The sequence below is a fragment of the Pan paniscus genome, chromosome 2, assembly GCF_029289425.2.
Source record: "Pan paniscus chromosome 2, NHGRI_mPanPan1-v2.0_pri, whole genome shotgun sequence".
Taxonomy (NCBI): Eukaryota; Metazoa; Chordata; class Mammalia; order Primates; family Hominidae; genus Pan; species Pan paniscus.
In genome coordinates, this window is record NC_085926.1 from 49,394,312 (window position 1) to 49,415,591 (window position 21,280).

A 21,280-nucleotide genomic window follows, 5' to 3' on the forward strand; every position below is an offset into this window, starting at 1 on the left:
GCAGCCGCGTGGGGCATCACGGGAACTCCGGGGCTATAAAAGACCTGGTTGCTATTTTGTACTCCCGGAGTCACTCATTCCTTAAGCAAGCGGGGTGGGGTTAGGTGCGCGTGCGCGGTTTTAATACTCCTCCCCGAACTGCCAACTCTTCACGCACGCGAAGTAGGCCCCACCCTGGCTGGGTTTACGCGTGCGCACTAACGGGCCTGGTCCCGGAAGACCACACGCGTGCGTGGTGGGGACTACGGTGACAGTACCCCGGGTGGGGCGAGGGCCAGTCATGGCGGAGTCCTGGTCTGGGCAGGCCTTGCAGGCTCTGCCGGCCACGGTGCTGGGCGCGCTGGGCGCGCTAGGCAGCGAGTTCTTGCGGGAGTGGGAGGCGCAGGACATGCGCGTGACCCTCTTCAAGCTGCTGCTGCTGTGGTTGGTGTTAAGTCTCCTGGGCATCCAGCTGGCGTGGGGGTTCTACGGGAATACAGTGACCGGGTTGTATCACCGTCCAGGTGAGGCTTCCTACGAACCTCTGTGGGCTGGCCGCCCCCGCCCCCACCCTCTCCCTACTGTACCATTGGGTTCCCCACTATCCTGCAAGAGGCTCATCAGAACTTAACATTGGTTCACGGCCTTACCACCCTGAACGCATCTGACCTCGGAAGCTAAGCCAGGTACTTGGATGGGAGAACTTAACGTTGTGCCCTGACTCGTGCCACCATACCATTTTACGCCAGAATCCCCACCAGTCCACCCATCACATTGTATCTGTTCCTCAGAACTCTCACCTGGCAATACCATTAGTCCCTTAGGACCCTCACCAGACTTCACCAAACAATACCAGTGGTCTGTAACCTGACCTGGGCTGATGCCTGCTCAGATTCCCACCCCAGCCTTCTGCAGCTCTGGATGTGTTTCTGCCTCCAGGTCTGGGTGGTCAGAATGGATCCACGCCTGATGGCTCCACGCATTTCCCTTCGTGGTGAGTAAATCTGTCCATACCGCAACCCCATGCTTGGCATTCCAAGGACACTCCTGTGCTGGTGACAGAGAGGGGAGTTCTCAGGCTATAAGCCCACCAGCTTAATGGCCTTTGCAGCAAGCTTCAAGTCTGCACGTAGAGCTCAGGCTTCAAGTTAGGGTGACACCAAGGTCTGGACAGTCCATCATCATGCTGTTCAGCAGCCTGTAGGATAGGTGGTGGTATTGTCATAATTTCAGAGAGATGAAATGACAGGTTTGTTGGATTCCACTCCGCACAATCCCCTCAGTTGGGAAGGCAGTAATCTCTGTCCTGAGCACATTGACCTCATCAGGGTCAGCCTCCTCTTCTGCAAAACATGCGTTCACTAATCAGGGCATTCATTCAGATAATCTCTGGGCCCCTATCACGTGATAGGGGCCACACGAGGCCCAGAGAACAAAGACAACCCGGGCCCTGCTCATGGGGAGCCAGGGATTTATTAGGGGAGGGCAGCAGTGCATGGGGCAAGGGTGGTCAGGAAAGGCTTCTCCCAAGAAAGACACCTAAGCTGAGATCAAATGCCACAGGGTGACAAAGTGTACCAAGCAAAGGGAATGGATTGAGCAAGGCTAAGAGGGAAGAATACGGGTGACATATTAGAATAGGTAAGACTGTGATGCTGGAGCTTGAATGTGAGAGCTTGTTGGACCCTGGGAGCCATTGAAAGACTAACTCAGCAAGGCTGTGGTCTGATCTAATTTGCCTTTATAAATGCCTACTTCATGGCAAGTAGATAAAGGGGTCCAAGAGTTAGGGCTAGAGGTTAGAAAGGCTGCCACTGCCCAGGTTTCTGTCTTAGAGAAGAGGCCAGGCCCCATGGCTCATGCCTGTAATCCCAGCACTTTGGGAGGCTGAGATGGGCGGATCACTTGAGGTCAGGAGTTTGAGACTAGCCTGGCCAACATAGGGAAACCCTGTCTTTACTAAAAATAGAAAAAATTAGCTGGGCATGGTGGCATACGCCTGTAATCCCAGCTACTCGGGAGGCTGAGGCATGAGAATCACTTGAACCCAGGAGGCAGAGGTTGCAGTGAGCCCAGATCACGCCACTGCACTCCAGACTGGGCATCAGAGTGAGACTCTGTCTCAAAAAAAATAACAGGCCGGGCATGGTGGCTCACGCCTGTTCCTAGCACTTTGGGAGACTGAGGAGGGTAGATCACCTGAGGCCAGGAGTTTGAGACCAGCCTGGCCAACATGGCGAAACCCCATCTTCACTAAAAATACAAAAATTAGCTGGGTGTGGTGGCGGGCGCCTGTAATCCCAGCTACTTGGGAGGCTGAGGCAGGAAAATTGCTTGAACCCGGGAGGTGGAGGCTGCAGTGAGCTGAGATCTTGCCATTGCACCCCAACCTGGCCAACAAGAGTGAAACTCCGTCTCAAAAAAAGAAAAGTAATAACAATAATAATAAATAAAAAGAATAAAAAAACTAGAGAAGGATGGCAATGCTGTACTAACATGGAGAACCAGGAAGAAGAATGAGTCTGCAGGGAGAAGGTGCTGGGCCCAAGGTGGGCTGTGGGAGATCAGCAGAGAGGTCTAGATTGTTATGTGACCTTACTGAGCCTAGCTCAGCCCCCAAGAAGGAGCTCGGGAGAGCCAATTTCAGCAACTGTTCTGCCCATGGAATAACCACTCTCTCTTCTCTCTCTCCATCACTTTCAGGGAAATGGCAGCAAACGAACCTCTCAAAACCCACAGAGAATAAGGGAAGGCAGCAGAGGGTCTCCAAGGGCATCACTGGGTCTGCTGGCTTCTACACTGGGTTCTGCTACTCCCCAGACCTCAGGGACAACTGCCGGGGGTTCAGAGTTGGTAGCAGGGAGTACCCAGTGCCTACAGGGCTGGGCCTCTTCTGCCTCTTAACCCTGCTCCCTCACCCAGGCACTGGGCAAGTGAAGAGTTTGCCTGTACTCTTATCTGGGTGCCTTAAGGAGAGAGATTGTGTTCTTCCTCTCTCAGGGGTGATAACTCAGGGAGCCTCTGGGTTGGGAAGACCATCAGTTCTTTTGTCTTAGGTTTCTTTTCCTGTCCCTCTTCCCATCCCCAAGATGTGACCCCATAAAAATTTTTCCTGAGTTGGCCAGGCATGGTGGCTCACGCCTGTAATCCCAACACTTTGGGAGGCTGAGGCAGGCAGATCACGAGGTCAGGAGTTCGAGACCAGCCTGACCAACATGGTGAAAACCCCATCTCTACTAAAAATACAAAAATTAGCCGGGTGTGGTGGCACACACCAGTAATCCCAGCTACTCAGGAGGCTGAAGCAGGAGATTTGCTTGAACCTGGGAGGCAGAGGTTGCAGTGAGCCAAGATTGCGCCGTTGTACTCCAGCCTGGGCAACAGAGCAAGACCCATCTCAAAAAAAATTTTTTTTTCCTGAGAGGAAGCCTGAGGTTGACCAGCTCTGGGGTTTGTAAGGCAGGTCTGTTTTCTCCTAGGCCCTGAGTTTTCTGAATCTCTGGTTTTGCTTTGTTGGCAAGGAGCCAGGGAATCCTGACCTGAGCCAGACCTTAAGCTCTATGGTTATTTAGCTGGCCATTCAGGTATAAGGCAGGGTGGTGTACCTGCTGGCACTATCCAGATGGAGGCACCAAACACCCACATACCTGGCCCAACCAGACTTCTCCCGTGAGCCAGGCAAAGGAAATTGTCATCTGCCAACTGTCCTACTCATATTCCTCTCAGTCCTTCTTGGGGGTAAGCTGATTACCTGAAGGAGGACAGCTGAACCCCTGGGGTAGCCTCCTATCCACCACTGCTTAAGTGCCTATGGGAATGTGGGTCTGTACCTTGTTCTCTCATAGGATGGTACCAAGCATTTAGTGCACAGTGGCCCCATCATAGCCTGCAGCCTCATCATTTCCCATCTGGACCTGGTACAAATGCACGTCACAGGCTCAGCTCCTCCCCACTAGCATCTTCTCTACCTTCAAGAACCAGGCAGCCCTGCCATGTCACAATAGGCCAGGGGAGTTTCCAAAGATGTGGGTGGCAAATGCCCCTATAGAAACACCAGTACCTGAAAGCACTGTAGCCCTGGACCTGCCTCCTTCCCTCGGGGCCATACTTCTGTTTCCATCTGCTGGGCCACCAGCCACTTTAGTGACCCCTGCCTACTTCCTCCCTGTTGGATATCATACTTCCATCTGGCTGCCTTTGCCTAAGCCATCTTTGTGGTAGAGGGGCCCTGGAATTGCGGCTGTACTGAGGATGATGTTATTCACAGCCCCTGGCCCACCCACTAATACTACTGCACAGAGTCAGGATCTCACATTTCACCCCAGGCTCAACTGAGGATGTGGCTTATTAAACACGGAAGTGCATCGGTTGTTGTGGTTATTCAGACAGAACAAGGGTGTGCATGCACAGGGGCAGTGAGAGAGGGAACATCCTGGAAGCTGTTGCCCCTTGGGACCCAGATGCAATAACTTGCAGGGAGGGGAGAGGTGATGCAGCTCCCTGGAGGAGCAGGGATGGGGTGCCCAACAGGGGCAATATCTCCATTTTTATAGACTGGCCCCTTTCAAGGAGAACCTATTCCAAGCTTGTCTTGGAGGCCAGGAAGGCAGGCATTGGGTTGGCATTTCAGGAACCCTGTGAACAGAGAACAATGAAGCTAGAGACTGGCAAGTAAGAAGGAAGTTTAATTTTTTTTTCAGGATTCAGTGGAGTCCATTAATGCATACCAGGGGCAAAGATCAGCCCAGGGTAAGGCAAGTCTGGGAGGAAGCCCACCCTGCCCTACAGCAGCCCTGGAGCTCAGAATAGGTGGTGAGCCTGCCATGGTTTGCTACTGGGCAGCACACTAGACCAACTTGGGAATGTGGAAGAGTGAGTCTATGTTCCCTCAGCCATCCCCAAGTTTACACACAGGCATAGCAGCCCTACTGTGAGTCAGCAATCATTCCTGACTTGCAGTAGGGACAATTTGCATTTACGGAAAGCAAACTGGAGGGGGTAGCCTAAGTCCGCACTGCCCATGTTATTACCCTTTGCAATGTGAAAAACCATGGTGAGGTAGGTTGGGCAGGTTTTATCCTCCCCACAAAGGTGAGCCTTTGCTCCACAGCCAGCACCTGGCAGAGTGGGAGAGATGGCAGAACCAAAGCTTCTCATTACCCTTCAGCAGGCAAGAGTAGGTCAGTGGGATCATGGACTGAAACAAGACATTGTGTGAGCTGGTCCGTCACTCAGAAGCAGGGTCCTGAAGGAAGCTGGAATGGCATGAGTTAGGTGGGGGGAATAGGTGGTGTGGCCCCTCAACCAGACAATTAGAATCAGCCTCCACCTTAACTGCCCACCCCCAGTGAGTTCTGCCTCAGCTTCTTGACTAACCCCTTGTAGGGGCAAAACTCCTGGAAGGGACAGCCCCATCCTGAGCCAGCTTCACTTGAGGGTATAGTAGTTTGTGGGCACAAAGGGCATCTTGCTGACTACAGCCATCTGCTGCTTCCGCCGCACCTCTACCAGCAGCATTGTCCCAGGACGACTGTACTCGCAGGGCACATAACCCATCGCCACATTCTTCTTCAGAGAGGGGGAGGGGCAGCCACTAGTCACAGTACCTGTCAAGCAAGCATAAGCCACGCATCAGCACCACCCTGCCAGTGCCCCCACCCTCCTGGGGAAGAGACAAGGGTTTCCCAGCTTCCCTGGTCCACCTACCAATCTTGGTACCCTCCATGTTCAGGATGGGACTGTGTGCCCGCATGGGGGCCCCCTCACACATCAACCCCACACGCCTCCGCTGCACCTTGCCCTTCAGCTGGGGAACAATGACCTTGGCTCCAGGGAAGTCCATAGCAGCTCGGCGGCGCTTCCCTGGAGAATGACACATGAGACATAAGCCACAGCCCATAGAAGCCCTGGCCACAGGAGGTCCTTATGAGGTCCTCAAGTAACACACTATCTAGCATCAAGGCCCCTTTGCTTGGGCTACTCCAGGCTCTATTCCTCCCCTCACTGCCGTCAGCCAACCAACCACCTCCTATCCCCTGGAGGCCATGCTGCCCACCGCCGAGCGTCTTCAGTTTCTTCTTTTTTTTTTTGAGATGGAGTCACTCTGTCGCCCAGGCCTAGAGTGCAGTGGCACGATCTCAGCTCACTGCAAACTCTGCCTCCCAGGTTCAAGCGATTTACCTGCCTCAGTCTCCCGAGTAGCTGGGATAACAGGCACCCGCCACCACGCCTGGCTAATTTTTATATTTTCAGTAGAGACAGGGTCTCACCATGTTGGCCAGGCTATTCTCAAATTCCTGACCTCATGATCCACCCACCTTGGCCTCCCAAAGTGCTGGGATTACAGGTGTGAGCCACCATGCCCGGCAGCATCTTCAGTTTCTTTCTTTTTTTTTTTTTTTTGAGATGGGGTCTCGCTCTATCGCCCTGGCTGGAGGTGCAGTGGTGCAATCTCGGCTCACTGCAAACTCCGCCGCCCAGGTTCATGCCATTCTCCTGCCTCAGCCTCCCGAGTAGCTGGGACTACAGGCGCCCGCCACAATGCCCAGCTAATTTTTTTTTGTTTGTTTTTAGTAGAGACGGGGTTTCACCATGTTAGCCAGGATGGTCTTGATCTCCTGACCTCGTGATCCACCCGCCTCGGCCTCCCAAAGTGCTGGGATTACAGATGTGAGCCACCGCATCCGGCCAACATCTGCAGTTTCTAATGGGCAAAGCCACAGTGGCACCTTCAGGGAAGGGAGGCTCAGGAAGGCTTCAGGCTACATAACCTTTGGATGAGTCATGGGCTGGCTAGTCTTATCAAGGGTCACCCCGACCTCCAGGACCCTATCCTTTAGTGCTGGCCCAGCTCACCCAGTGTCCAACTGAGGCTGCCCTCCACAGGTGTAGTGTGTTCATCAATGTCATTCCCATACAGGCAGAGGCCTGCCTCCAGGCGCAGGCTGTCCCTGGCTGCCAGCCCTGCCAGCTTCACCTCTGGGTTTTTCAGAAGAGCTGTTGCCAGGTGAACTGCCCCCGCTACCGGCACCGAGATCTGTATGAAACACCAGAGGGCAGATGGGAAGCTCCCTGTACCACATACCCCCAACCCCTCACATGCATCTTGTGCCCTGTACTGCCCCCACACCACTTCTTGACACACCTCCACACCATCCTCTCCTGTGTAGCCACAGCGGGTCACGCGGCAGCCAGACACGCCAAACACCTCCATCACAGCACTGGTCATGAAGGGCAGTTTCCTCAGGTCATCTGCCACGCCGGCCTGTAGTACCTGGGCTGCAGTGGGGCCTGGGCCCAGGGAGCCAGTGACCAAGTATCCAGGTCCCAGCATCCCTCAAAGCTGGACTAAAGCCTTATTCAGGGACCAGAACAAGCCCTGAGCATGTCTTACTCTGCAAGTGGGAGAAGATGCCCTTGTCCCTAGCCCATGGAGCCTTGTGGTAGGTAGGAGGAGGGCAAGATACCAAACTTAAAATTATGGCACACAAATATCACACCTTCCACACATTCTTCTTGGTATGGCCTCTGTGCTAAGCAGTCAATGAAGCCAGGAAGGCAAAGGTTGGCTCCAACCCCAGCCCAGCCCTCTCACCTTGCAGAGCTAGCAGGGCATTATCCAACACCTCCAGGCCCACATCTCTGCCCTGGTTCTGAAGCTCCCTGACCTTGTCCTAAAAGACAGAAACACAAGAGCATCTGGGGCCACTTACTGAGCAGCTACCATGGGCTGGACGCTGCAGAGCTGGACAGTAGTAGGACAGTGGAGAGGAGGAGGAGGAGGGAGGGAAAAAAAAGGTAGTAGGCTGGTTCCCATCTTACAAGGTCACATAGCTACTAAGTGATAGAGATGACCCAAGCCCAGTTCTGCCACCTCACACCAGAGGGGCCAAGACCCCCTCCCCATGCCTGGTAATCCCCCACCACCAAACCCTGGCATGCTCCAGAGAGGGCCTGCTCTTGAGTCTCATAGCTGTTCATTCACTGAAAGAGCCATTTTCCAGGTCCCTTGTCTGTGCCAACCCTGTCTTGGACAACAAGGATACTGCTCTATGAACAAGGAAGACAAGGTGTCTAGAACACAGAGGGGGTATACCTGCATGAGGGCCAAATCTTTCTCCCAGCAGCCAGCGTTGGACACCACATACAGGTGGCCCTCAGAAGTATTGGTTACAATCAAGTCATCTAAGATGCCTCCAGCCTCGTTGGTAAACAGCGACAGTGTCCCCTAGGACCAAAGTGGAGCGTTTTGGCTTCCAGGTCCAGGAGGGCAAGGCCAAGGGTGAGCCAGACGCAACCCTGGACCCACTTAGTTACCAAAAGGTTATGAACCCTAATGTGAAGGACTCAGGGTGTGCAAGGTACAAGTCTGGGCCCAAGTCCAAGGTCATTGATCCTCATGCACCAAGTAAGTTTTCATCCCCTCCCTACCTTGGGGTGCTTCCCTGATCTGGTGCAACCTCTGCACCCCTCCCCACTCTGTACTGAGAGTCCCATCTGACGCTTAATCTATGACACCTAGGACCTGCTGCTTCACCTACCCAAACCTGGGACGACTTAGCCCATGTGGCAACCCACAGGACAAAAGCTTCAAAGGTCATCTTGATGATCCCAGGCTCTCCTAAGTACTCCATAGCAATGCCCCCAAAAAACTTCCTTAGCCTCCCCACTGGATGGACAAAAAGCCTGAGGTTGAGGGGGTCACATGAATCACCTGGGGATCTTGTTAAAATGAAGGTTCTGATTCAGCAGGTCTGCAGCAGTGCCTGAGACTATATTCCTAACAAGCTCCAAAGATGCTGGTTTAGAGACCACACTTTGTTGTTGTTATTTTTCTTTTTAGACTGAGTCTCACTCTGTCGCCCAGGCCAGAGTGCAGTGGTGCAACCTCAGCTTGCTGCAACCTCAGCCTCCCGAGTAGCTGGGACTACAAGCGCGCGCCACCACGCCCGGCTAATTTTTGTGTTTTTAGTAGAAACAAGGTTTTGCCATGTTGGCCAGGCTGGTCTCGAACTCCTGACCTCAGGTGATCCACCCGCCTTGGCCTCCCCAAGTGCCAGGATTACAGGTGTTTGAGTCACGTCGCCTGGCCAGGGACCACATGTTGAATAGAGAGGGGTTAAGCAGAAGGGATGGCCAGAGAGCAGCATATTAACCTTGGTTTCTGGCCTCCTAGCCTGATGTAGTAAGACTGGGATATTCCCCTCCCTACAAATGTCTGTGTCTCTGGAAATGACTCAGGGATTCTGTCCAAGACTGCAAGCCCTGAGAAGCTGTGTTTGACTCATCTCTGTGCCCCTAAGCCTGAGGTAGGGACTCAGCCCATTTGCTGGCTCATGACTAAGAAAACTCATAGAGCAGAAATAAAAGGGCCCACCTGGTTTGGTCTTAGCTCTGCAATGTCTCCAACCACTAGACTCTCCATCAGCTTCACCCGGTCACTACCAAGTATCTTGGTCTGGGGAAGAGATTGAAAGCCTCAGGCCATTGCAACAGCTACAATCCAAAAGGCTACTAAGCAAGGATGCATCCTCCCTGCCATCCACAGTGCAGTCCAGCCCACCCAAAGTGACTAACCAGTCTTTTGGTTCTACACGTGGCAAAGGACCACCTTCTGATTTCCTGACCTCCCCCAGTCACTCTGTGTGGGGGGACTGCCAGGGAACTGGACAGGACCTAGCACCTTCCTGAAATAACCCCTTTTCAAACCAACATCCAGCCCAATACATGAGAGTGGGTGTCAGCCCTGGAAAACCCGGGACATTAAGGCACACCACTTAATGGGGGCAAGCTAGAAGGATGAGATGATGAGACCCTCTGAGCTCATTTCCTTGGGGCCATTGACCTATCCATGACAACCCCATGACCTCTAGCTCTTCTGAGAAGGCTGTCCTTGGAATCCAGTTTACAGCAAACAAAGCCAAGGAGTGGACCACTGTAAACAGGGAGGAAGGCCTGATCAGGTGGCCAGTGTGCTCCCCTGGCTCACCTGCAGCATATGAGACACGTCAAAGAGCGAGCAGTGCTGGCGTGTGTGCAGGTGCGAGTCAGTGTGACTGTCCCGGTACTGCACTGGCAGACTCCAACCCGCAAACGCCACCATTTTCCCGCCGTGGGCCAGGTGGAAGTCATAGAGCGGTGTCCTGCGGAGCACCTCCTGTGGGCGGCTGGGCTTAGTGCCACCAGGGCCCTAGCCCCCAGCCGCTTCCCTCCCCCACCCTCCAAGATCAGCACCCTCTATCCCACCTGTGCGCAACTAAGTGGATGACACAAGGCCGGGGGGATTGCCTGCAGGCGAAAGCCCAGACGGGCCACCACACTTACAGCCCTCTGCATCGTCGCCTGCAACGAGTGCAGACGGCGCACAGAGGCCACCACACTGCCAGGCACGCCGGGAGATGTAGTCCAGGCCTCTGCTCGGACAGGTCTCTCTCCGGAGCAAAGGATCTGAAGGGGGCGTGGGCAGCCCCAAGGGCAGGCTGGGATTTAGAGCAGAGAATGCAGGAACCCGCAACCACAGGGAAGCAGCCTCCGGCTCTTTCGGCTGACTCTTCAGGGCAGCTCAGGCAATCCAGAGCTGATTGGGCTGCCCAGAACAAAGCTAGGGGCTAGACCGCCCCCTGCAGAACCGCCCTGTCTCCAGAGGGTCAAAGTTCTGGAAAGGGCTGAAAGGTCTGAATCATACCTTTAGGACCTCAAGAGAGTAAGGTCAAGTGGGGGTGGGGAAGGTGGGCCAGCCTGGCAGGTAGGCAGCACCACAGTAGTCTGTCCTCATGTGGACCCCTAGTTCCACAGCTCTCCCACCAGGCAGACACAGGCAGCCAGCAGTCATGCATTCCACAAGTATTTATTGATCTTACTGCATACCAGGCCCTCAGATGGAGACACAGCCACAAATGAAGCATGGTCCCTGCTACCACAAGGTCCTCTTCACTTACACACACACTGAGGACTACTGCTCCATCACGCTTTCTGAAGCAGCTGAGTGGGGCTATGTAAGTGACCTTGCAGATGAAGTCGCCACCTGCAAGAACTCACAGGTGAGAACAGAGGGTGGCCACCAAAAAGTCACTGAACTCCCCCGAGAAAACTGTTGAGCCGCACACATGTCCAACTTTCCAGGTCCAAGACATACTGCAGTACTGCTTTGTAATAGCCACCAGGTGCAAAGCCAGGAAGAACCAGAGGGAAACAGGTTTTTCTCACATGAGGGAAGAGCAGCCTGCATCACTTAATGGTTGGACTGAGTTAATGCAGGACCTAGGCCTCTTAAAAGGCAACAATGAGAACCGTTACTTGGACCCACTCCCCACCACGGTTGATCTCTCATTATGCTGAGCATATCTCTTGGAAAGGGGCAGGCTGGGCGCGGTGGCTCATGCCTGTAATCCCAGCACTTTGGGAGGCCAAGGCAGGCAGATCACCTGAGGTCAGGAGTTTGAGACCAGCCTGACCAACATGGAGAAACCCCATCTCTACTACAAATACAAAATTAGCCAGGCATGGTGACGCATGACTGTAATCCCAGCTACTCGGGAGACTGAGGCAGGAGAATCGCTTGAACCTGGGAGGCGGAGGTTGCAGTTAGCCAAGATTGCACTATTGCACTCCAGCCTGGGTAACAAGAGCAAAACTCAACCTCAAAAAAAAACAACAAAAAAGGAGAGGGGCAACTGGGAGAAAGGATAGAGATGTGCTTTGGGCTATGTCAGATGGCAGAAGGGTCCCAGTTCTTTTTTTTGTTTGTTTTGTTTAAGATGGAGTTTCGCTCTTCTTGCCCAGGCTGGAGTGCAATGGCATGATCTCAGGTCCGCAACCTCCACTTCCCGGGTTCAAGAGATTCTCCTGCCTCAGCCTCCCAAGTAGCTGGGATTACAGGTGCCTACCACCACGCCCAGCTAATTTTTTGTATTTTTAGTAGAGACGGGGTTTCTCCAGGTTGGTCAGGCTGGTCTTGAACTCCTGACCTCAGGTGATCCGCCTGCCTGGGCCTCCCAAAGTGCTGGGATTACAGGCGTGAGCTACCGCACCCTGCCTAGAAGGGTCCCAGTTCTTATTCTCAGGCCCTGGTTTTGCTAGAGACACGTGCCCAGGCCCTATGGGCACACCCACTTGAACATATATTCAGGAGCAGCTCAGAAACCGAGAGACTCAGGCTGCCCAAATCTTCAGGTTTCCTTCCTAGGCAGGCAGCAGAAGAGTTCAGACAGGAAATTTCTCTCTGTGGCATAACACAAATGGAAAGAAAACCACTAGGGGACACACAGGAAGAAATAAGGTTTCTGTTTCTTCCTCAAGTGTCCCAAGTGCCATGGCAGCAATGGCCTTCCAGGTCCATACATGGAGCAGGTTTTAGTAGGTCAGCCCAGCCCAACTGCACTGACATGAGGGAGCAGGCAGAAGACAGGAATGTGCATGTTGCCAGAAGGGGCAGAGGGCACTCAGGGATTCTCAGTAAGTACAACTGACTGGAGTGTTTTTGGGTAGAAGGAAGAATTGAGTTGCAGCCAGGCGAAGACAGAGCACCCCCATGCCAGGAGCTCATGCTGAAGTAACACGGTAAGCCCCTGAGAATCCTGAATCTGTGAACGTGGCCCAGACAGAACAGGCATGCAGGCAACACTTGGAATGCACAGGAAACACACTTCAGCCTCTGGTGGCCCAAACCAAGTCTGGGTGGGCACAGAAAGGCCAACATCTTGGCTAGGAGCAACCATTCAAGTGTAGGAGAGCAAGTTCAGGTCATAACAGCCATCCACCTGAAATACAAAAGACCATCAGGTCTGATCTGCTCAGGGCAAAGCAAGCCAAGCAGAAGGAAGCGATTACTTACATCAAAGCGGCCGATCCTTGCAGAGGTGTGACTGGCCCGGATCATCTCTGTCAGTGCCCACATCTGCTGCACCTCGGAGGATACCCTGCTGGGGTCTGGGAGACCCTGCTCCAGAAGGAGGGGTCAGTGGCCATGGGTCTCTCCCCAGCAGTGCCCTTCGGGCTCCAGAGAGGCCAACCTGGGCTAGGGGCCCTCCAGCTGAGACCAACAACATTCTCAGATGGCTTATGAAACATGAGGTTAGGGCCTGATGTAGCCCCACAACAGAGATGCCTCAAATCCCACAGAATACCCAGGAGGAAGATAACACCCAAGGGCCCTGGGCCCAGCCCCAGAATTTTACAGGAAGGGGTCTACCTGGCCTGTGTTGGACACTAGAGCCATTCACACATGGTTCTTACCTAGGGTGAGGGCTTACCTCACGGAGGAGTGCAGGTTGCTCACAGGGCACTGGGTGGGAGAGCCACTTGGGAAAGGTCACGGAGGGGCTCTGCAAAGCAAAGATGTACTGCACTGAGTGAGACAAAGTGGACAGCTCTGGGACCAGATTCCAAGGTCCTAGGAGCAGAGAGAAGGGCCGCTGGGCCTCAGACACTGGGAAAACCCTGTTTAGGGAGCCCACAGAGACCTAAAGAGGCAGTCAGACTACCTAAGTTCTCCTGCTGTGCAGACGGAGTCCTCAGAAACACAAGCTCAAAAGTGTCTCCCAGCACCTAAAGGCTCCAGCTCTGAAAGTAGCAGGTGGCCCCAAAGGTCAGGGGATATGGGGACATGGCCTCACCTCTCATTGTGAGCTTCCAGCATTCACACCCAGCTAACCTCCATGAAGGCCCCATTCACAATCTTCACCCATTACCCACCCCACCACCTAGCTTTCCCAGTCATAGAAGCTTTCTGGGGAAAGGGCCAGCCAGCAGCTGAGCTAGTCACTTACCTTTGGTCCCTGCTGATAGATCTGCAGCTCCTCCACTGTGAAAGACAGCCACAGTGGTGATGGCTGCCGCAGAATCAGGCGTAGCTCCGATACTCTAGCCATGTCACACAGCATCTGACACACACACACAAGGACCCAGCGAGGATCCAGCTCACTGCCCAGAAGCCTCCCAACCAGCAATGAGCCAGAATGCTGCCCACCCCACAGGCCTTGGGAAGGAAGGAACAGTAGTCCCTCCAAGGCACTTCCCTGGAAGCCACAGTTCAGGCCAGACTGGCCCCCTCTTCCCTCTTGGTATATTGATCCAATCCCCCCACCTCTGGTAAGTCCTCATCTGGGCTGCCCTGGCCATCCTGAGGCCCAGCTGACCTGATGCTTGAACAGCGATACATACTCCTGGGCTCCCTCCTCACTGTGTGGGTCAGGCATTAGGCAGTAGTCCCGCAGGCAGGTCACCCACTTGGCAGGTGTGTGTGCTGAGGTGTACTGACGGACACGGATGCTCAAAAAAGCTGTGTAGTAATTCTTAAACGTGATTTCCTGCAACTAGAACACATACAACCCATTACAACAAGTCAGACCCAGGCCCAGGGGCCTGAAAAGCTCAAAGGTCAAAGGTGCCACCTCTTCCTTCTCCCCACCTTTTTTTTTTTTTTTTGAGAGGAAATCTTGCTCTGTTGCCCAGGCTGGAGTGCAGTAGCGTGATCTCAGCTCACTGCAACCTCCACCTCCCAGGTTCAAGCGATTCTCCTGCCTCAGCCTCCCTAGTAGCTGGGACTACAGGTACGTGCCACCAAGCCCAGCTAATTGTTTTGTACTTTTAGTAGAGACAGAATTTCACCATGTTGGCCAGGATGCTCTCAAATTCCTGACCTTAGGTGATCCACCTGCCTCTTCCCCTTTCAATGTACTCTTCTACTAAACTAACAATTTCAACAAGTATCACTAGGGCCCAAAGACAATTCTGCCTTCCTAAAGGTGCTCACACTCTAAATGAGTAGGTCATGGAAACAAACCACGACTGCACATCTTGCCACACGTCCAAGATGCTGCTAGAGAGCAGCGCTCTAACCCTGGAAGAGGCAGAAAATGTACATATGAGGCCTGAAGGAGGAAGAGTTCACCAAGTGGACTAAGAAATGTAGAAAACGTGGCCGGGCACGGTGGCTCACGCCTGTAATACCAGCACTTTCGGAGGCCGAGGCAGGCGGATCACAAGGTCAGGAAATCGAGACCATCCTGGCTAACACAGTGAAACCCCGTCTCTACTAAAAATACAAAAAATTAGCCGGGCTTGGTGGCGGGCACCTGTAGTCCCAGCTACTCGGGAGGCTGAGGCAGGAGAATGGCGTGAACCCAGGAGGTGGAGCTTGCAGTGAGCTGAGATCGCGCCATTCCACTCCAGCCTGGGCGCGACAGAGCAAGACACCATCTCAAAAAAAAAAAAAAAAGAGATGTAGAAAACGTAGGCTGGGTGCAGTGGCTTACATCTGTCTGTAATCCCAGCACTTTGGGAGGCTGGGGCAGGTGGATCATTTGAGTTCAGGAGTTTGAGACCAGCGTGACCAACATAGTGAAACCCAATCTCTACTAAAAATACAAAAATATTAGCTGAGCGTGGTGGCGCATGCCTGTAGTCCCAGCTACTCGGGAGGCTAAGGCAGGAGAATTGCTTGAACCCAGGAGGTGGAGGTTGCAGTGAGCCAAGATCAAGCCACTGTACTCCAGCCTGGGTGACAAAACGAGGCTCCCTCTCAGAAAAAAAAAAAAAAAAAAGAAATGTAGATAATGTAAAAGTAGCATATACAAATAATTACCAAAGGGCGAGAGAACCTGGTGTGCCACTGGAACAGCCAGTGATTCAGCTTGACTACTGCAGTGGATCTTGTCATTGGATACTCATCAGGATTACCCAAGAAAATGTGTTACCAAATAAATTGTCCTGGCTTCACCTTAGTCTACTAAGTCAGGATTTCCAAGGTTGGGCTCTTTAATTAAGTTTCCCATTTGATGGTAAGGAACAGCTTGGGGGAGAACCACACACCACAGCACAAAGCTCCTGAGACAAGAGAGACAGGGCTGGGCACGGTGGCTCACGCCGTGGGTGGATCACCTGACGTCACAAGTTCGAGACCAGCCTGTCCCACATGGTGAAACCCCGTTTCTACTAAAAATACAAAAATTTAGCCGGGCGTGATGGTGGGTGCCTGTAATCTCAGCTACTTGGGAGGCTGAGGCAGGATAATTGCCTGAACCCAGGAGGCGGAGGTTGCAGTGAGCCGAGATCGCGCCACTGCACTCCAGCCTGGGCAACAAGAGTGAACCTCCATCTCAAAAAAAAAAAGAGACAGAAACAGGTGGGGCACAGACACAGAGGGCTCTCAATGCCACGCCATTGGAGGTGGGTTTTGCCCTCTTTGTTGAGTCATGCAGTGTCCAGTCACTCTATCAACTGATGTGGAAGTGCAACTGGAGATTGGCAACTCGAGTCATTGGGGGTATGGTGATGAGGTAAGTGACCTCTGGGAGGGACTATAAGAATGGGGAGGGGTGGCCGGGCGCGGTGGCTCACGCCTGTAATCCCAGCACTTTGGGAGGACGAGGTAGGCGGATCACCTGAGGTCGGGAGTTCCAGACCAGCCTGACCAATATGGAGAAACCCTGTCTCTACTAAAAATACAAAATTAGCTGGGCATGGTGGTGCATGCCTGTAATCCCAGCTACTTGGGAGGCTGAGGCAGGAGAAGCGCTTGAACCCGGGAGGCAGAGGTTGCGGTGAGCTGAGATCGTGCCATTGCACTCCAGCCTGGGCAACAAGAGTGAACTCCGTCTCAAAAAAAAAAAAAAAAAAAAAAAATGGGGAGGCAGGTTTTGGGGTAAATCATTGCTTAGCGATCCCCAACTGTGGCCAGGGACAAAATGACCCCTAACTTCTATTTTGGTTCACTATTTGGTATTTCCAGCAAAACCTAGCCCACTCTCGCCACCTGCATGCCAGCGCTGTCCTGGATGTGGGCAAGAGACATAGCAGAGAACAAGACAGGAAGCTCAATTCTAGGAAAAATGTGTTAACTGAAGGACTAAATAAATGAATGATTAACTAATTTGCAAGGGCAAGGAAGACGGCAGAGGCTTTCCCATAAAAGATTAAATGCCTGGGAAACGACCGAGATTCCAGGTCGGCCCCGCCCGGGAGCCTCGGTCGCGCCCACCAGGCTTGCTCACCTCGAAGGGAGCGACGCTGGGGAAGGTGACATCGATGACCAGCACGCCAGGCCGGCCTTGGGAGGTCCGCACGTCGCCCACCTGGAGGGCTACGGAGCCTTTCACATGGCAAGGCACCAAAACGCGGGACATTGTGACAGCAGCCGCAACTAAGTGCAACCGCCGCTCTAGGCCCCCGACCACCAGCCCTTCCCGGCATCCTCAGCCGAGCCTCAAGAACTACAAATCCCGGGAGGCCCCGCGTACGGCCAGCCCAGCCAATCACCGAAGCTCAGGATCGGCCGGGAGTCGGAAGTGCCTGCGGAAGTTTTTTTCCCTTTCGTTTTTAACACGGAATCTCGCTCTGTCGCTCCAGCTAGAGTGCAGTGGCGTTATCTCGACTCACTGCAACCTCCGTCTCCGGGATTCAAGCGATTCTCCTGCCTCAGCCTCCCTAGTAGCTGGGATTACAGGTGCCCGCCACCATGCCCGGCTAATTTTTTTTTTTAATTTTTGGTAGAGACGAGGTTTCACCATATTGTCCAGGCTGGTCTCGAACCCCTGACCTCAAGTGATCCGCCCGCCTCGGCCTCCGAAAGTGTCGGAATTACAGGCGTGGGTCACCGCGCCCCTCCCACTGAAGTTCTTCTTCAGCCAATCACTGCGCGAGGCGTAGAGCCTACCCGCGAGCCGCGCGCAGCAACTGCCCAGCCTTTCTGTATGCAAGCCATTCGGCTCCCTTTGGGTTTCTTTCACTCCTTAGGGCGGTAGTCTGTTAAAGGCATATAATACATAAACACAAATCAGCAGTGATTAGCCTAGATTAACCTCAAAAATACGTATTAGCCGTTGAAAAAAAAAAGGATTTGAACACGCTCTTTGCAAAAGTAGATAAACAGCCAATAAACCCATGAAAAGATACTTAATATTTATAGAGGAAATACAAATTAGAACCTCCACACAGTCATTAGACAGGCTAAAATTAAAGACTGACAAAGATGTGGAGTGCTTGGAACCCTCATCCATTGCTGATTTCCAACCACTTTGGGGTTTTCTGTTTGTTTTAGAGACAGGGTCTCAGTTACCCAGGCTAGAGTGCAATGCTGCGATCACGGTTCACTGCAGCCTCGACTTCGCGGGCTCCAGTGATCTCACCTCAGCCTCCAGAGTAGCTGGGACTACACGCACACGCCACTGCATCCTGCTAGATTTGTCTATTTTATTTCTTATTTTTATTTTATTTTTTTTTTGAGACGGAGTCTCGCTCAGTCGCGCCCAGGTTGGAGTGCAGTGGCGCAATCTCGGCTCACTGCAACCTCTGCCTCCTAGGTTCAAGCGATTCTCCTGCCTCAGCCTCCCTAGTAGCTGGGATTACAGGCGCCCGCCACCACGCCCAGCTAATTTTTTTTTCTTTTTTTCCTTTTTTTTTTTTTTTTTTGAGACAGAGTCTCTCTCTGTCACCCAGGCTGGAGTGCAGTGGCGCAACTTGGCTCACTGCAACCTCCGCCTCCCGGATTCAAGCAATTCTCCTGCCTTAGCCTCCCGAGTAGCTGAGATTACAGGCATGCGCCACCAACGCCTGGCTAATTTTTTTGTGTTTTTAGTAGAGACGGAGTTTCACCATATTGGTCAGGCTGGTCTCGAACTCCTGACCTTGCAATCTATCCGCCTTGGCCTCCCAAAATGCCAGGATTACAGATGTGAGCCACCGTGCCCAGCTAATTTTTTGTATTTTTAGTAGAGACGGGGTTTCATCATGTTGGTCATGCTGGTCTTGAACTCAGGTAATCTGCCTGCCTCGGCCTCCCAAAGTGGTGGGATTACAGGCATGAGGCACCGCGCCTGGCCTTTTTATTTTTTTAATCTTTAAGACAGAGTTTTGCTCTTGCCCAGGCTGGAGTGCAGTGCGATCTCAGCTCACTGCAACCTCCGCCTCCTGAGTCCCCGGGTTCAAGGGATTCTCCTGCCTCATCCTCCTAAGTACCTGGGGCTACAGGTGCATGCCGCCACACCCTGCTAATTTTTTGTATTTTAAGTCGAGATGGGGTTTCATCCTGTTGCCCAGGCTGGTCTCGAACTCCTGAGCTCAGGCAGTCTGCCCACCTCGGCCTTCCAAAGTACTAGGATTACAGGCCTGAGCCACCGTGCCTGGCCTAGTTTTGTTTATTTTTCCCTATGTTGCCCAAGCTGGTCTCAAACTCCTGGGTCCCAATAATCCTCCTGCCTCCCACACCTGGCCTCCAACCACTTTGAAAAACAGGGTCTTTCTTAATTTATATCTACAATATGATCTAGCCATTGCACTCGTAAGTATTTACCCAAGGTAAATGAAAGCATAACAAAACCAAAGTCCTTTATTCATGATAACCAAAATTTGAAAATAATCCAAATGTCCAACAGATGAACAGATAAACCAATTGTGCTATATCAATACAATGGAATACTACTCATCAATATAAAGAAATGCATAGGCCAGGCAGGGTGGCTCAGGCCTGTAATCCCATCACCCTGGGAGATGAAGGTGAGAGGATCACTTGAGCTTAGGAGTTTGAGACCAGCCTGGGTAACAAAGTGAGACTTTGTCTCTAAAAAAACAAACAAATAAACTGAATACTTATGATTTGTTCATTTTATTGTATCTAAATTATACCTCAATAAACATGATCTTAAGAGTGAGAAGGGGCCGAGCGCGGTGGCTCACGCCTGTAATCCCAGCACTTTGGGAGGCCAAGGCAGGCAGATCCTGAGGTCAGGAGATCGAGAACAGCCTGGCTAACACGGTGAAACTCCATCTCTACTAAAAATACAAAAAATTAGCCGGGCGTGGTGGCGGGCGCCTGTAGTCCCAGCTACTTGGGAGGCTGAGGCAGGAGAATGGCGTGAACCCGGGAGGCGGAGCTTGCAGTGAGCCGAGATTGCGCCACTGCACTCCAACCTGGGAGACAGAGCAAGACTCCGTCTCAAAAAAAAAAAAAAAAAAGAGCAAGAAGGGGATGGGGGAGGGAGTGGTTGTGGGGGGAAAAAACGAAAAGGTAAAGCAAAAAAGTAAATATTGACCGGGCACGGTGGCTCATGTCTGTAATCCTAGCACTTTGGGAGGCTGAGGCAGGTGGATAGCTTGAGCTCAGGAGTTCGAGACCAGCCTGGGCAACATGGTGAAAGTATATCTCTACAAAAAATACAAAAATTAACCAGGCGTAGGGGCGTGTGCCTGTGTAGTCCCAGCTATTTGGGAGGCTGAGGTGGGAAGATCACTTGAGTCTGGGAGGTTAAGGCTGCAGTGAGCCTTGAAATTGCATCACTGCACTCCAACCTGGGTGACAGAGTGAGACCCTGTCTCAAAAACAAAACAAGCAAAAACCACACACACAATTTAACCATCATATTTATCATCACCATTCTTCCAAATACTTGTGGAAAAAATGTCCAAGAGATTTTCAGTTAAGCCTGTTTTATTTATTTATTTATTTATTTATTTTTGAGACGGAGTCTTGCTCTGTCACCCAGGCTGGAGTGCGGTGGCACGATCTCAGCTCACTGCGACCTCTGCTTCCCGGGTTCAAGAGATTCTCCTGCCTCAACCTCCTGAGTAGCTGGGATTACAGGCGTGTGCCACCACGCCCAGCTAATTTTTGTATTTTTAGTAGAGACAGGGTTTCTCCATGTTGCTCAGGCTGGTCTCGAACTCCTGACCTTGTGATCCGCCTGCCTCGGCCTCCCAAAGTGCTGGGATTACAGACGTGAGCCACCACGCCCAGCCAAGCCTGTTTTATAGATGGCAAAGCTCAGACAGAAGATGTCCAATGATTTCCCCAACCCAGGAAAACAGCGTGGAGTAAAGCTGGAACCCTGGCCTCCCTTTGGCTCCCATCTCACAGGTCAGAACCCCCCAGGCAATGGTCAGCTTCAGTTAACCTCTGTCTACTCTATATTGAGGGGCCCCAGAGACACAGATCCTGCACAGCCCATGGGGCTCTCATGATGTGAGGTCAAACAAGCCCAGGCACATGATTCCAGGCCATCCCAAGGAATGGCCTAGAGGAGCTGTGCCTTCCCACTCCAGGCCTGGTGACCTTAAGTAACAGAAAACATTCCCTGCCTCCTCCTTGGGTGTTGTCAGGGGAAGACAATTTCTAATGTTGGACTGGTCTGATCATTGCCATCTCCATTTGCACCCAGGCTAATGATTCACTGTGTAGCTCCCTCCATGTTCCTGAGATTTTCCCCTATAGGAAGCCTGCCCGTGCTGAAGCAGAGGCCTTCCCAAATCCCATGGATTACAGTATGGACCCCCTGGGCATCAGGAGGATCCAGACAAACTCTGGCTTTAG

The 21,280-nt window shown here is 52.6% G+C and overlaps 3 protein-coding genes across 6 annotated transcripts; 1 reads left to right on the top strand and 2 right to left on the bottom strand.

Moving 5' to 3' along the window:
* The first annotated feature begins 248 nt into the window (after positions 1–248).
* On the top strand, positions 249–4,343 carry TCTA (T cell leukemia translocation altered). Its single transcript, XM_003818862.5, has 3 exons — positions 249–503; positions 919–973; positions 2,683–4,343. Exons 1-3 carry the CDS (start codon positions 281–283, stop codon positions 2,723–2,725), a joined length of 321 nt encoding a protein of 106 aa, XP_003818910.1. The 5' UTR covers positions 249–280; the 3' UTR covers positions 2,726–4,343.
* Positions 4,344–4,644: 301 nt separating this feature from the next.
* On the bottom strand, positions 4,645–10,652 carry AMT (aminomethyltransferase). 3 transcript variants are annotated; one of them, XM_008972268.4, is made up of 9 exons: positions 10,225–10,652; positions 9,968–10,121; positions 9,356–9,436; positions 8,075–8,206; positions 7,574–7,652; positions 7,124–7,269; positions 6,835–7,015; positions 5,686–5,841; positions 4,645–5,585 (listed from the first exon to the last, which is right to left on the bottom strand). In XM_008972268.4, exons 2-9 carry the CDS (start codon positions 10,079–10,081, stop codon positions 5,407–5,409), a joined length of 1,068 nt encoding a protein of 355 aa, XP_008970516.1. In that variant the 5' UTR covers positions 10,082–10,121; positions 10,225–10,652; the 3' UTR covers positions 4,645–5,406. The 3 variants fall into 3 exon arrangements, with proteins under 3 accessions (XP_008970516.1, XP_003818906.1, XP_003818907.1); XM_003818858.5 differs by having other exon boundaries at positions 9,968–10,135; XM_003818859.5 differs by lacking the exon at positions 9,968–10,121.
* Positions 10,653–10,806: 154 nt separating this feature from the next.
* NICN1 (nicolin 1, tubulin polyglutamylase complex subunit) lies at positions 10,807–17,529 on the bottom strand. Of its 2 annotated transcripts, XM_008972270.4 has the most exons (6): positions 16,971–17,199; positions 14,115–14,291; positions 13,746–13,859; positions 13,230–13,301; positions 12,812–12,916; positions 10,807–12,737 (listed from the first exon to the last, which is right to left on the bottom strand). In XM_008972270.4, exons 1-6 carry the CDS (start codon positions 17,100–17,102, stop codon positions 12,696–12,698), a joined length of 642 nt encoding a protein of 213 aa, XP_008970518.1. In that variant the 5' UTR covers positions 17,103–17,199; the 3' UTR covers positions 10,807–12,695. The 2 variants fall into 2 exon arrangements, with proteins under 2 accessions (XP_008970518.1, XP_008970520.1); XM_008972272.4 differs by lacking the exon at positions 13,746–13,859 and having other exon boundaries at positions 16,971–17,529.
* Between the last annotated feature and the right edge of the window lie 3,751 nt (positions 17,530–21,280).

Coding starts and splice junctions, on each gene's coding strand:
- TCTA (XM_003818862.5), top strand. CDS start 281: ATGGCGGAGTCCTGGTCTGGGCAGGCCTTGCAGGCTCTGCCGGCCACG. Junction 504..918: donor CGGGTTGTATCACCGTCCAG/GTGAGGCTTCCT, acceptor TTCTGCCTCCAG/GTCTGGGTGGTCAGAATGGA. Junction 974..2,682: donor TCCACGCATTTCCCTTCGTG/GTGAGTAAATCT, acceptor CATCACTTTCAG/GGAAATGGCAGCAAACGAAC.
- AMT (XM_003818858.5), bottom strand. CDS start 10,314: ATGCAGAGGGCTGTAAGTGTGGTGGCCCGTCTGGGCTTTCGCCTGCAG. Junction 9,437..9,967: donor ACGTGTCTCATATGCTGCAG/GTGAGCCAGGGG, acceptor TCTCTTCCCCAG/ACCAAGATACTTGGTAGTGA. Junction 5,842..6,834: donor CAGCCTCAGTTGGACACTGG/GTGAGCTGGGCC, acceptor GTCATTCTCCAG/GGAAGCGCCGCCGAGCTGCT.
- NICN1 (XM_008972270.4), bottom strand. CDS start 17,102: ATGTCCCGCGTTTTGGTGCCTTGCCATGTGAAAGGCTCCGTAGCCCTC. Junction 14,292..16,970: donor CCAGCGTCGCTCCCTTCGAG/GTGAGCAAGCCT, acceptor TATGTGTTCTAG/TTGCAGGAAATCACGTTTAA. Junction 13,302..13,745: donor TCTATCAGCAGGGACCAAAG/GTAAGTGACTAG, acceptor TTTGCTTTGCAG/AGCCCCTCCGTGACCTTTCC.